Genomic DNA, 15,581 nt, shown 5'->3' with positions numbered 1-15,581 from the left:
TCAAATCAAAGAAGGTGATCTTCTAGAAATTTTAAAGTACAAACCAGCAAACTGAAAGAAAAATAACAATAGTAATGATGAGACCCTTCAAACCCTTAGCATTATAAATGCAGTGTTTGCTAACAGAAGTAAACCTTAACAGTACCAGGTCAGGCAGAGTGAGTGCCTGCTTCCATGCTTCCACCTGGGCCCGCAGCACTGTCCACCAGGGCACCTCAGGGGCCCTTAAGACTGCCCAGCTAACCATTATGGAGAATACCATGTGAATTTCCACCAACAACTCAATCAGGATTGAACACAGCCCTTGAAGCAAATACACTGGCTTTCTTTCGTTCACTGCTTCACTGTTCTATCATCAAAAATTCATATGCAGCACTGATCTAATCTTCCCTGTTTAGAACTTAGTTATCCACCTTTGAAAATATTATCCACACAACCTGATGAAATTTCTAAACACTATATTCCATGGGCAAATGTCAAATACAGACCAGGGTGCTGACAGTCATCAGCACTTTCCTGCACAATGAACCTCATCAATGAATAAAATACATAGACCCTGCTGCTAAACTCCCCTTAAACCTCGGTTAAGCCTGTGTTTCTGTATGTAAGGTTTGCTTTTTCTGATTTTTACTAAGCTCTCATCAGAATCATGGTTATAGCCCCTGGTTAGGGAGGGCAACTGAAATCCACTCCTACTTGCTGTAGTTTTGAAAAGATACAGAATACATACTTGGGCACCTGAATATACATGGCCTGATTTTCTGAAGTGTTGAGCACCTCCAATTCCCTATGAAATCAATTGAAGCTGTTCTTCAGCAACTAAAAGCAGGTCAGTGCACTCAAATCCCAAAGACTATTTTATTTTATTGCGTATTAAATTATTGCATATTAAAAGACTATGGTGTTATCTTTGTTCAAGTGGCATTACTTATTTAGCAGTTGCCACACAATTGGAGGAAGATGATACAAAGTTTCTTGCAGTTCAGTGTCTTTAGTTACATGTTATAGAATGGGGAAAAAAAGAAAATATAAATGAGCAGTTCACATGAATTTGGAAGCCAGTATGGACAGCTAGGAACTCAGTTCCCTCAAACAGTATCATCTTCTGTTTGTAAAGCAATCCTCAGCTTGGGAAATAGAAGCAATATTCTCAACAGTAATTAAAATATTCGAGAGAGTTCCCAGAACTAGGAGAACCAAAGACTGACAGCAGTTCTGGTATTATAGTGAGGAGGAAATACAACAGATTTCTCTCATTTGCAATCTTAAATGGTTTTCATAACTTGTTGATAAGCCCCTACTATAGCACAATAACACTTTTGCAGCACTGAATTAATCTAATAACTTTAACGGGTTCAAAGACAGTAAATCACCAGCAGAAATAAAAAGGGTAATTTAAAGATTTAATTAAGCAGACAAGATGTACTTTTTAGTTGAAAACAAACAATGAATCCTCTTTGTGGGCGTCTCCAAGTTGAGCTCATGGAAGTGGTAACACCTTTCAGTGATGGACCATGCAAAAGTCATTTTTAAAAAGGTATTTGGATTTTAGGGAAGCATCCTGGTGACTCATGAAAATTAAACTGCCTCTGCACCCCTACTGACTCCTGTTGCAACCTCTAATGTACACCATCACCTTTTCTGACTCATTCCTCCACAATCCTGTCCCTCCAACTTCATAAAATGATTTTGCCACAAAGCAATACTGTTTTTATCCTTCCCTTTACATTGGGTCTCACTGGCAATCTCAGGGTGAGAAATGTAATAATCTCGGCAAATATGCCGGCCTAAGACAGTAATGACCCTACCTCTCCTGCCAGTTTAGCTATGTCTGGAATAAAGTAGCTGTGATGACTGTGGTTTTTTTCAGTCTGTGAGTGATACAAAACTGTGGGCATGCTTATGGATTGGACACTCTTGGGTTTTAGCAGTATTTTATGCCTTTTTCAGGACAGTCTAATCCTCATCAGCATTTAGGAACAGCTTCTTTTGGAGTTTCCAAACTAGACACTGCCTGGGTTAAGTAGTAGCTATAAAGCTTCTTTCTCTTATTTTTTCCCTGAGTTCAGATATCTTGGGTTGCTACTTCAGTAACAATTACACTGCATTTAGGCAAAACAAAAACTTGAGATGTTTAGGATTCATGTCTTCATAGTAATGTTTCTTTCCTGTCCCTACCAAGTCTAACAACTCTTAGTGAAGGAAATGTGTCCCAGCCAGACTATTCCATTCTCTCACAGCAGTGGATGACAAGATCAGTTATGTTTTTTCACTCAACTCAGTCTATATATTAACAAGTATTTTGCAAGTTGAGTAACATATAACTCATAAAACATTAAATGCCATTTCTAAAACCTACATATTGTATACACCTTGTCAAGACAAAATGTTCGGCATCTAAAAGCAACTAACTTGTGTAGTTTGAAATGGATGTCACTGGCGTAAGCAAGATAAAAGAAACCCTATTCTTATTATAGATGCTCATTAAAACTTAAAACGTGCTTTCTAGTTCCATTGCTTGAAAAATAGGTTTTTTGTCACTTTACAATTAATAATTCATTTAGCTATGAACAGTTAACAGGTAGAAGACTTCAGAAGCAGTACCTATTTCTACAAATGACAAACATTCTGTTAGTAAATAAATCCCCAGTATCTCTTTGCAAGACAGGCTTTAAGAGGCCTCCCTTCAATATTCTGACAATGTCAGATGAAACAAAATCTGCTTTCCTATATTACTATTATTTTATACACAGGGAAGAGATCTATATGACAGGCAGAAGTGCTTCCTAGGACCCAAAGCCAAGCACAAACTGGGTCCCAACTTCATGTTGAGCCTTGGAATATGCCTCTTTCTTGATCCTTCCCACCTGTGCCCCATACAGGACCTGTTTTGTGAGCTAGAAGGAACTTGCCAGGCTTCTTGCTTCACATGACCAGCTCTGAGGGAACACTGCAAAGTACACCTGTCCTGCTGTTCACAGGCTACAGAGATGACTTCAAGTCACATGAAGTCTATGGCAATTTCAGAGACTGAACCACTGAGATAGTAATCTCCAGTCTCAGTCCAGTACTTCAACCACACAACACACCTAGCTATAGTAAGTCACAGAAACCCACAGATAGAAGAGACTGATAGGAACTTATTTTTATTGACAGCGTGTCACCAGAGGATAACCTACTAGGCATTCCAGAGAAATAATTGATGTTACCACATCTCACAAACATACATTTTTCTCTGAAGCACTTTTTTCAAATGTCAAAAGTCTTATATGCAACTGGGTCCCATACAAGGAGACAATATAATTATATGCAAAGGATGACAAGCAAAAAACAGTATATATGGGCCTAACTTCTCAATTAAATCACTTTTTGGGGAAAAAACATGGCGGTCATGTCAGAATTTGATCTTGACAACACACCTACCAAGCCCAAGTTACCATAAAAAAGCTTTACATTGTGCTCAAGAACAGCTTGAAGGCTGCTCCAATAAACAAAGTTGATTTTATTATCAGTGGCTGTTCAATCCCACACAGGACCATCACTCACAGGAGAAAGGCACATGGAAGCTTGCACTAATACAGTCCACACTTTCAGTAGAATACATCTCAGCTTGCTTCAAATTTGTAATAAGGTAATCAAGTGACTTCAAGGTCAGATGTTGGCACATATTAAGTATGCCCTGGATTGTGTGGTCAAAATCTACCAACTCCCTAAATTTGGGTAAAAAAGAACAATTTTTTTTATCACCTGTTTATGTGGGATGGATAAATTCACTAGATTTAGACGTAATGCCATTTAAAAGTTTCTTTAGTACCAGCCTGTGAATGCAAATGAAACCTAGGGATTTTTTGTACATTTCAACAAATGAGGTTTCAACACTTTCAGTTCCAGTATACCAACATCCCTTTAACAGTCCTAAATAAACCATTTTTTATGGAGAGCTGCCATAGTCACAAGTATGTAATAACAAATGATTTTCAGCTTCTCATTTTCAAGAACATTAACTTCATCATGACAAAGAGCAAGCTTCTTAGAAAGGAACAGCAGGTCCGTAAATGCCATTTTTAAAGTTCAGAAAAAGATAATTAAAAGACTGAAAATGTCACAGAAGATGAGACCAAGACAGGCATTTCAAGATTTCCTAAGTAACCACAGGAGTTACATCTTTTCTCAGTGTATGTAGTCCTGCTAATAATGTGAAACTGTATCTGCAAGTTTAGAATTCCTTATTGAAGTGTGAAGATTAGGACTTAGTATTTTGTTTCTCTCTTCAGATTAAGGATTACATTCAGTTATGATAGTACTGAAATGCTATTGGTATTACAATATTAATAGACACTTGCATATATATGAGAAAAAAAATCCTCAGAAAAAAAAAAAAGGCTGATTGTAGACCATAGCATGGCTATGTAAGACAATCTAAAGACCAATGAAATATTAGTGACCAACTGTTGCTCACTATTGGCAACAGAACAGATTTTACATAGGAAAAATATACAAACTATATTCAAAATACAACAATTTCAAAATATTTTATTGAAATTAGCATAAAAAAGATTTTGAAGGCTATTTCTCAATTGGTTATTTCTAAATATTAATGAAAAAGTAATGGTTCATTTCCAAGAAACTCCACCATAAAGTAATGTACTTTAGGAGCCTTTTGTTTTTCTAATCATTGCTTCCATTGTATCCCACTGCTCTTTGGTAACCTAACAAAAGAAAAGAGATTTTATTGGAATTTCATATAATAGTTGCACATTAAAGTATCTAAATGTAAAACAGTAAACAGGGAAATTAATACCTTCTTCAAATCATTGAATTCTCCTGCCATAGAAACATATTCTCCACCATCCATTCTGATAACCTAGAAAGAGCACAAACAGTGTATTTTGGAATTGTGTGATTTCTGCAGTATTCCCTTGTTATGAACTGTGAAAATAAATTTTACTGATTAGGGAGAAAAATGCCCATACTCAAAATAATGCAATGCAATCACTTTTAAAAGTTCTTTTTAAAGGTTCTAACAACCATGCACTACACTTAAAAGATGAATAATACTTGTAAAGAATTTAAAATCAAGATGTTCTGCTTAATTTCTGAAACCAGGGGTTAGAAAAAATATCAGCAATACTCACACCATCATCAGGTTAATTGTATAAACAAGATCAACCAAAACTCACTGCTCCATTAACCCAGCTTGCATAATCACTGCAGAAATATGCAGCAAGATTTGCAATTTCTTCTATAGTTCCCAGACGACCACAGGGAATCCTCTCAATCATCTTCTTCTCAAATGCGCCTGTTGGGTCAAGGCGGCTAAAAGCACCCTGAGAATTAAAAGGAACGTTAAAAAAAAATAGTTACAACAACATCACAAAATAAAATCCAACAGAGATTTGACTCCACACACACAATATGGAAGTTTATATTTGTGAGTAAGCTGTCTACACCCTAATTGTCAGTAGAATTAAAAAGAAAGAAGTAGAAAAGAAAAGCAATTTATCCCTGTTGCACTGATATGCATCTACTGATAAGTTGGAATTTAATCCATTTGTGATAGTCACCCACCATCTATCTGTGAAAAACAAAAGGGTTTAATCATCTTATTTCCCTCAAACACCCTGGATAAACATTTGAGAAAATAACCACGACTCAAAATTGCTGCATGGACAGAGGAGAGGAACAAGATGAGGAGAGAAACAGCAAAGTGACCAAAAATAAATTATAGGTGACTGAGTAAATAAAATGAAAATGAAAAAAAAAATCAAGTTCAGTTAAATTGCAGCAACTGCTAAAGCTAAAGGAAGTCATCGGAAGCTTTAGTACTTGAATAGCTTAAAATGGCACGGGAAATAAAAGGAGTTTTTTCTGCTCCTCCACAAAGAAATAACCGCCTCACTCAAAATCAGAAATGTATCAGTAACATTTATGTTAAATTACTGGAGTTATGATTTAAAGCACATTGTAATTCATGTAATCATGGCTGCAAGCATGCTATTTAATTCTTCTATTGCCATGTTTTTAATTGCCAGTTTATAAGCCTAACAGTGTTGTGCTTGTATGCCTTGTTCTTTTCCCATCATGACTTAAAACAGTTATGTTCTAAAGCCACTGATACTGCCCCTAAGGCAGAAACCCTTGATTTTGCAATATGCTCTCTGCCTTTTTATGCTTTCAGGGAAATTTCAGAACCATACACCAAATGTAACCTTTTATTAAGAACACACATTATCTTGAACAGGTTATATACTATTAGTTCAAAAAAGGAACATTAACTGGAGGTAGCATTATAGACACTTAAATCCCTTAACTTGCCAAATGGTTTTCTTCTACTCTTACTTAAAAATACACAAGATTGGAGAACTTTTGGTCTGATCCTCTAATGGCATTTCAACATTCTTATAATCCTACTAATTCTGCCACTTATTTTTCTTTCTAGCAAAAAGAGTCAAAACTAAGTGTTCCAGTGTAGCATCTAAAACTGACAAGAGGGGAAAAAGGAAAGAATAGTAAATAAAATAAACACACAAAAAAGTAAAAAAGAACCAACTCTGTACCCCTATTCCCAAAAAACAGCAAAAACAACTGTGAAATATTTTATGGAAGAAGTAATACCATTATTAGTTGTTAGTGCTCATAATCATAATAATTTGATTCAATGGGAAATGGATCCTCCTTTCTCTTCTTGCAGGACTGCTTTCTTTATTCTTCCTGTTCCAGCTGCTCTGGATTACTTCCTTCAAACCCTTCAGTCCTCCTTCTCACTCACTTGAAAGCTTCTCATTTCCTTGCCAACTTAGTTTTTCTCTTTCTAGTTTTGAGATTTTCAACAAAACTAGTGAGATTCTGTTCTCATATACCTAAAAGAGATTCTAAGATTTTGGAATGTTTCAGATGTTTTATTTAAAAATTAGGAGTTAGGCAGAAACAGGAACTTTACTCCAACAACTGTAAAGATTCACTCCACTTGACAAACTAAGTACACAGAAATAAGAATCATCATTAAGTACTTTGATATATCAATTCTTTGAAACACTAAAAAAAGCGGTTCTGTTTATATCAAGTGTAGTAGAGGGGACAGCGGCAGGTCTCAGAAGTTCAAGAAATCCTATTTTACAAAAAGACTAAGAGGGAAGTGTGTTCAATATTCCAGCACAGTCTTGACTATCAAGGAAATCATATTAGAATTTACAGCTACAGAAAGTTAGACTGTTGTGAAGTTAAGTCTGTACTACAAAGCATATTCAAGGCTGTTTCACTTCATGCCATGTACCTTTGTTTTTATTGGACCTGGTTGAATCACATTGAATCTCATGCCATATCTACCCCATTCAGCCGCAAGAGACCTAAAAATTCATTAACAGAATGCATCAATATTTTAAATACAATATTGTAAACCTATTCAAAAGAAATTAAAATTTAATCAAATGTGTAAATATTAGAACATTCCTGAAGCAGACAATTTAAAGGGTTTTTTTTGTGCTTAACAAAATAATTTCAGAGAAGTAAAAAAAATCTCATTCACCAACAGAGGAATATTGATTTAATAGAGGAATCATAGGTAAAGCACGGTGAAGGAGCAATTCTTTCTCCCTTGCAAATCACGGATGCTGTTGGCACCTCAATTCCTTACCAAACAACTGTTAGGCCATCATCTTTCTGTAGCAATTTCGACTATCCCACAAGTACACATTTCTAACATTTGCAACATAGCTCTCACATTATGTTTTGAAATAAAAGAGGATACATTTTAAAATAGGACCATGTCACGGTTTGACACTGGCACAATGCCAGTGCCCCATGAAAATACACCTTCCCTGGTTTCTGCTGTGAGATGCGACCAGGAAATAAGCAAAGCAGCCTACTTAGGAATAGAGGGAAAAAAAAGTTTATTAACTAGACTACAAAAGAAAAGGACGCACACACACACACATGGAAAATGAAAACTACACAAAAGCATTTCCTCCTCCCCCCACCACATTTCCAATACATCCATCTCTCAAATTTCAACTCAGTCCATCATCACTCTGTAAATACTCAATTCTCAGTCTGTCAAGACGAGGAGTCCTTCTTGGGCCATGGTGACCTCCTCCTTTTCATGTCCAGTGCTCTCACCACTGACATGGACCACAGCTGCTTCTAGGGTCATCCTTTTTAAGGGTGCTTTGTCTCCTTCCAAAAAGGGCACAGTCTCACTTTCGGGACATCCTGTTCCCCCCCATATTTCTCTCCCCCCTGGGGCTGGGGGGTCTCCAACACTGAACCCTCTCAGTTCCAAGGCATCGTCTCCCCCCTGGATGCAGCCTCTGTGTCACAAGGAAGCATGGTTCTGTCCATAGCTATACAAGAAAAAGTCCAGCCAAACGCCACTCCATCATCTCCTGCCATCTAGGGTTCTTCCCTGCTCTTCCAACATCTCTCACTGCTCAAACTCTCATCACATGCCCATTTTCCTCTTTATCTCCCACTCCAGGAAAGGTCAACGCTCTGTAAGGTCTTCATCGTCCAACAAGGGATTAAAAGCTCCTACCAGCGAGCGCCAGCGCCGGCTTTCTCTCTCTCCCATCTCCCGAGGTGGGGGGCGGGGGGTTGCCCAATACCTCTCGGCGCTCCTCTCTCATCTCTCTGTCTCTCTCTCTCTCTCTTGGTGGGGCTGCCCAATGCCTCTTGGTAAGATTCTTCTCCATCCTTCCACCCTTAGGCCAGGCCTACCTCCTATCTCTGTCCAAAGGCCCAGCACAGCTTCCCCTCCCCATGCCCAGCCGGCAGCAGCTGGGACAGGGGGAGATATCCGAAACTCTTCCCTCCGAAAACCAAAGAGAGCGCTCCCAGGGGAAAACTCTGCTTTAACCCCTGTGTTCTCAGAGGCGTATCCAATACCTCAGTGGCCAGACCAGCTGGCAATATTCACATCTAAACACTTATTGGTCTGACCACAGCATTCCCAGAAAACCCACTTCCTCAAACCACAACAGACCACTAGAATAGTTTTGCTTTATGACATTTTCTCTGCATGATGAGTACTTTGGATCTACCAGGGTGAATGAATTAGCTGAGTCATAAAGTCTCTCTACACATTTCCGTTACAGCTCTGTAGAATAGAAATCAAGACCATTACTCAGTCCCTCATTTTCTTCCAGATACAGAATTCTAGTTACTAAAAGGCTTCCAATCTATTCAATTCTTTCTGCTGAAGTGCAGAGGAAAGATCTATGTGCTATGAAGGACTAGCCTGAAATTAAAAATGAGAGAAATCCTTTTGTTTGCTGAGAACAATGGATATATCAACATGATACTCAGTGGATATGTCAACATGATACTGTTCTGAACCAAGCAGAACTGCAGACTTTAATTTTAAATAGTGACAGGAAACAAATTTGTTGAGTAATCTAAACAGTGCTGAAGCCACACTATACTGCACCCAAATAACAGGCATGTATTTTCCTCAGACAAAAGAATGTAGAAGGTGCTCTAGAACTCAAACAGTCCCATTCATAGCTGCCTTTAGGTGCTGGTTCACCAATGAGAATGCAAGAGAATCTGATTATCAAAACTCCGTGAAACAAACTTTGGAACTTGCAATTGGCAAAATAAGTAGTTCTACTTGTCCTTATCTCGGTCTTGTAAAAAAACCAGTAGCAGTTAATACTTCCCTCTGTAAGAAGCTGCCAGCATACTATTTTCTTGCTAGAATACTGGAGCCTGGATTGAACTCTTGTGGAATAGTGAAATAGGGGTCTACACTAATAAGTTCCATTTTTATAGACCAATTACTCCATCTTAAGGATGTGAAAATCAAAGCACACATTTTGCTGTATTACTCACTTGCTCATTGCTTCTACACCAGCTTTGGCAGAGGCACTTGGCAACACAAATCCTGAACCACTCTCTGCATAAATTGTTGTAATAGCCAGGAATGCTGCTCCTAGAAGGGGAAAAAACATTTAATAAACAACCCACACAAACCCAAACAACCCACACAAACCAAACAACCCTGAAGATCAAACTCTCAAGTTCAGATAAAAGCAAGCTAAATGGTACAGAAGTTTTCAGCTCAGGTGGTAGGGATACCTTTTCACCCTGGGCAGTGAAAAGGCATTTTAAAAATATAGTGTTTGAAACTTTCTTTCCAAGCCTGTTTATATCAGTTTCCTCCTCTTTTGCATGAGTGTTAAGAGTTGTTCCAGGTAAGTGCAAATAGCTATTGATTAGGCTCTGAAGGTCTAAGCCCTCAGACTTCCACTGATAATGAACTTAATGCATAAATTAGTCTAACTGGATGAAGGCCTAAGATCTTACAGTGTTTTTTCAGAAGCTGCCCTAGTCTAGTTGCTACAAACCAGACATTTTGCCCTGAATTCATCAACTACTGAGTGAGGGGAAAAAAACCTAAAAAACCAACAAAACAAAAAACAAACAAACAAAAAACAAACAAGGAAAAAAATCAGCATTAACAGTTAGGTTTGGCATAATCTCCAATTAACAGTTGAAGGCTTGAGCTAACATTTATGCAAAAAAATAAAATATTTTAAAGAAATTTCCAGAAGCTTTTCCTGCAGCAGAGCCAATTACAGAGTGAACCTGCATAACTTTTCCTATTATTACCACAACAAACTCCTTTATAAAAGAACTACTTTCTTTTATATGCTGCATTTTATAACAGATTTAGCAAAAAACATTCTAGAATATAATGGAAACTGCAATTGCTTATTTAATCTTTCTTTTATAGAATCCTGCAAATTATGTCTGATCAATGACTGGCATGAGCTTACTGTAGCTGGGAAATGAAGGACAAGGGATGACAGTTCACTGCTTACGTCATAGTAACTAAAATAACTGTTCCACTTACTAAATTTCAAAAATAATTTCATTAGAATAGCTGCCCAGGGAATATTTCTAAAACAATATACACTACTGATAGATTGCATGTAAGTAGACTCAGGTAAAAAATTACAGTAATATTACACAAGAGAAACTAAAGCGAATCAAAAACAAGCACTAACTGAAATGCCAGCAGATATCCAGAAACCACAGGCCCTGTTTATAAAAAAGGAGTCTTCGCTGAGAGACTCTGAAAGGCAAAAAACCCTAGAATAACTTTGAAGTTATCTAGAGATGATTGTTAATTACACATTTTGTTGAATTAAACCACTGATTTGCTTTTTAAATATAGGTTAAATAGAGGTAAGCTAGGTGAACCTAACACAGAAGCAAGAATAACTGAAATTTACAATTCTGACACTTAAAGAACACTTCAGCCCATATACAACTTTTATTTCTAAAGCCTATATTCATAAAATGGACAATAACTGATTAATTAGCTCCTCTCACTTTTTAAAAATAAGTAACATGCTACCAAATTACAAATTCCTTTTAAATACCAGCAGAAACTTGCAGTCTAAAAGCAGAGAACGTTTATTCACTACATTAGACTTAATGTAGGTGACACTGCAGACCTAAAGGACATCCCAGTGTTCTAGAAACTGTCAGATTCATAGCATCCTCACAGACTGCTCTAAAACATCTGCACTAGGTAGCATCACTTTAGAAACTAAGGCCTCTGCTCAAACTAAAAAACACAAGCAAGTACAAAGAAAATGAAAGTGAGAAGACAAACACATACACATGACTTACTTACAAAAACATGCCTTAAAGAAAGTCTTAAACAAAAAGTCTTATTTACAGATGGATTCCCCTAGAAAGAAGACATGCAAGTAATAGCCAAAGAAATTCAAATGTTTTGGAAACTTAGAAGTCAAAGAAAGAGAGACAACATGAAGGTGAATGACATCTGGATTTTACCAAATTTGAGGACGGAAGTAAGGAAAGTAATGTTCTTTTCATTCAACAACAGCAAAAAAAAAAAGTTTGATTTTGTATTTCAAATTACTATATGGGCAAACCATGTGCACCTCTAAGACCATAAGGCAACCTATTTCAATGGTCTGCCATAATCATATAGTAAGTCATAGCTGGGGATGGGTTTCTCATGTGGGAATATCAGCACTAGAATGATGGAAATTAATTTTTCATGTGCTGCTAAAATATAGAGAGGACACACTTGTATACTAACAAAAAATGTTACAGAGCCACTGAAACAATATTAACTTAATATAAACTTCATATTGTTATAATTAAATCGTACAAGCTCATGGAATACTTTTTGGAGAGGATTTTGAAGAAATTAATTCAGAAGGTGAAGAAATGAAGAAACGAATTCAGAGGTTAAAGAAATACCAGTGTAAACACAAAAGTAGTATTTCAACACAGTGGCTGTACCTAGAAAACAGGGCTCAGTAGTGAGGGCACATGGAAAACCATAATTATATCTCCCTGCTTTTTAATGAATTTGACATTATATTATTCTGATCTCATAAAATCTCATAAAATAAACTCCTTGTTTTTCAATTTATAACTGGAATGTAAAATGAAAGCAGTTCTTTGTAAATAATCTATGATATAACATAGAAGGGCATACATCACCTTTCCTTTTAAAACAATAATCTGTTTAAATAAATCTTTGGCTAAATAGTATATAAAGGACTGTCATATTTTTAAGGTGAAACTGTGATATTGAATTAAACTTCTGGGTATTCCAGAATTAAGAAAGAAACCTGGGAAAATAAAATCCAATACTGATTTCAATTTCAAAGTTCTTTTTCAAATTATCTTAAACATTATATTCTCTAGTACTATTACTCATACAGCACAGCTGTAAATTTTATTTTACTGTAGGAGAAAATTCAAAGGGATATTCTGACTTCTTGTTCATTTAAAGAAATATCCCATGTTCAGTTCAATGAAATTAACATACACAGAGAAAATTCAGAAGAAAATAACAGCTTTTTTCTTTTTTAACACAAAGCTTTATTTTTTTAATTTTAAAAATGAACTCTGAAATTAGATTTTTATATTCAGCCTCAGTTGGCCTCTGGGTCCAACTGTAAGGCCTGATACTACAATGAAGTAATTGTCAGCCAGATCAACTATGTGATACTTATGTACAGCTTTCACTTTAAAAACTTCCTTTCTAGAAGAATATTAAAAATTGTATTTCTCTTACATGAACTCTCAAAACTGGCTATAATGACAAGGCAAGGAAAACAAGTAATAACACGTCACAATGCTTAAGATACCTTTTTTTACTTTAATGAGCTCCTTTCCAATTTCCAGAGTTACAAAAGCAGTACCATTAAGTACAATATCAGTTATTGTTTTCCAGGCATTAGCAGAAAGTCGTTCAGAAGGGGAAATAAAATTTCCAGCTGCATTGTTTATCACAACCTGAAACACATGAAAAAAAGAGTTAACTAACAGTAACTCTTCCTGAGAGAGAATTTACAAGGAGCTTTTTAGTGTTTCCAGAGGACAAAAGTAAATATACCCTCATTGAATGAGGTATGGGGGGCACGGGAAGAGGGAGAAAAATCCAGAAGAAATTTTACCATCTGCAGCACAGATAAAGTATCAGTAACAGAAAATGAGCTCTATTTCCAAATTACTGTACTGAGGAACTGTCACTATTTTCCATACTGTCTCAAGTGCATCCTAACAGAAAAGTTTGCCTCCATCAAATTCCAGCATCACATCTATTTAATATAATGGATGCATGGGAACAGAAGCAAAAGGCAGCAACCTGAAAACTGAAGTCTGGATGAAGTGACTGCTGTATAACAGGAATTCACATCACTCGTAATGAGAATATTATGATACAATGTACTGCAAACAACTACTACAAAACTTTTGTTGAATAGATGTACCTCTGTCACTTCCTATGAAAAATCATCAGGCAGAGGATTCTTTCACTTCAGGGGACTAAGCATCACATTAGCAGTATTTAAACCAAAAATTATGTAGCCAGATCTAGCATATTTAATAATATAATGTGTTGAAGAATATAATGATGTACTATTAATGGAATGGCACCTTGATTCATGTAGGTTTGCACATAAAACAATTTGTCCTGAAGAACTTCTGGGCTAAAGTCTAATGAAGATATTTGAATTTTCAATAACAAAACAGAGTACAGTACATATTACATGAATGTAAAACTAATAATATACAACAGCCATAAATTATACATATGGAGAGCAAATTCAATTTAAAGGCCTCCCTAAAATTTGAAGGAATAAAAATCCCAACACCTTGAGATACTAAGGAGGTTACTTGAATCACTAAATAAATACAGGAAAGACACAATAAAACTAGAGAACTAAGAACTGTACCATGTGATCTTTGAGGTACGTAGGACTGCCAAAATAAGCCATGAAAAAAGAATGATTGCTTTCTAATTGGGAGTAACATTCTTGAACAAAACAAAGCTGGAAGGACTTTCAAGTTACTGCCATTAACTTCTGTCTTTGAGATCTCACCTCACACGCAGTATGGCAGTGAGTGATAGCCAGGATTCATAAACTAACATCTCATGTCTGCAACAAAGAGAAAAACTGGACAAAAAGAACTGAATATTCAATTTACTCTGCCATCTAACTTAAACACACAAAATACATGAAATTGAAGAGAAGGTAAATGCTTGTAAAGAACAAATCATGGGAAGCATTTATTCAGAAAATTACTAGTGCTCTAAAAATGTACTACACAGGAAGAAATCTCCTCCCTCTCTGCACATATGTAAAATCTTCATGATTCTGACTTAGGCCAAAAATTGCCTCAACTAACAGTCAAAATAATATCCAGAGAATCTTGTCTACAAATCAGGACAGTGAATTGCCTTATTTCTAGCACTGTTATAGCATACAGCTATATAGCCTACAATTTCTCTACTTCTTACAATATTTAAAATACAGTAGGTTCTCTACCACATCTGTAGGAAGTTCCTCCTGAATGCAAATTGTTGACAACAGACATACAATAATTTTAAATCTACAGTAAACAGTTTTAAGTCTGGCTGTCCTTTACAATGATGCTATATACCATCACACTTTCTATCAGCTAGCAGAATCCAAGTTGTTATCTCACAATCGCATCAGAATTTGGTAACATCATCTTTCAGACTCCACCACATCACCCTCCTCACAATCTGATGTAAAGAGCTCTGTTGGCTTTTTGCCAAATGATAAAAAAGCCAATGCTTGGCTTGACTGAAGACTTTTTTCTTCATTTTATGAGAACTTAATCTTCAAATTGGAACCTTCTTTGCGTATATTAATAAGCTAAGCAGGGATCAAAGAAGACATTTATGGTTATTTCCATTTCTAATTTGTGAAGCATTGTGATAAGATGTAATTCAGTAAACACAGGTAAATCATCTTTTCAGGTGGATTTAAGGGCGATTCTCCATTCCCTTAATTCAAAGAATGCCTCCAGAATTGTCCCATTATTTGAAATGAGATGTTAGACCTCAGAGTAAGGGTAGAAATGTTTTGTCTACTTGGCCACCAAATATTTTAAGAACCACAAGAACAGAGTAACTGGTCTAACTATGAATGTTAGCTTTATCTTGAAGTACTGCCACTGCTCTGTCTAGCTTCTTTTTAAATTCCATTAACTTTCTATCTTATTAAGTTTCTTCACACCTGCTATGCAAAGTATTTTCGGTAATGAAGAATGAGTTCTTTCCC

The 15,581-nt window shown here is 36.3% G+C and overlaps 1 protein-coding gene across 1 annotated transcript in view; it reads right to left on the bottom strand.

Moving 5' to 3' along the window:
* Positions 1 to 3,120: 3,120 nt before the first annotated feature.
* Positions 3,121 to 15,581, bottom strand: part of DECR1 (2,4-dienoyl-CoA reductase 1) — a 19,095-nt gene continuing 6,634 nt past the window's right edge. The window contains exons 5-10 of the mRNA XM_031058519.1: positions 13,137 to 13,284; positions 9,826 to 9,925; positions 7,274 to 7,346; positions 5,181 to 5,327; positions 4,802 to 4,864; positions 3,121 to 4,709 (exon numbers count right to left, since the gene is read on the bottom strand). Coding sequence (XP_030914379.1) covers positions 4,650 to 4,709; positions 4,802 to 4,864; positions 5,181 to 5,327; positions 7,274 to 7,346; positions 9,826 to 9,925; positions 13,137 to 13,284 — 591 coding nt within the window. The 3' untranslated portion in view covers positions 3,121 to 4,649. The remainder of the gene's footprint in view (positions 4,710 to 4,801; positions 4,865 to 5,180; positions 5,328 to 7,273; positions 7,347 to 9,825; positions 9,926 to 13,136; positions 13,285 to 15,581) is intronic.

The sequence above is a fragment of the Geospiza fortis genome, unplaced genomic scaffold (genome assembly GCF_000277835.1).
Source record: "Geospiza fortis unplaced genomic scaffold, GeoFor_1.0 scaffold7, whole genome shotgun sequence".
Lineage (NCBI taxonomy): Eukaryota > Metazoa > Chordata > Aves > Passeriformes > Thraupidae > Geospiza > Geospiza fortis.
This window is presented reverse-complemented; position numbering and strand designations above follow the sequence as displayed.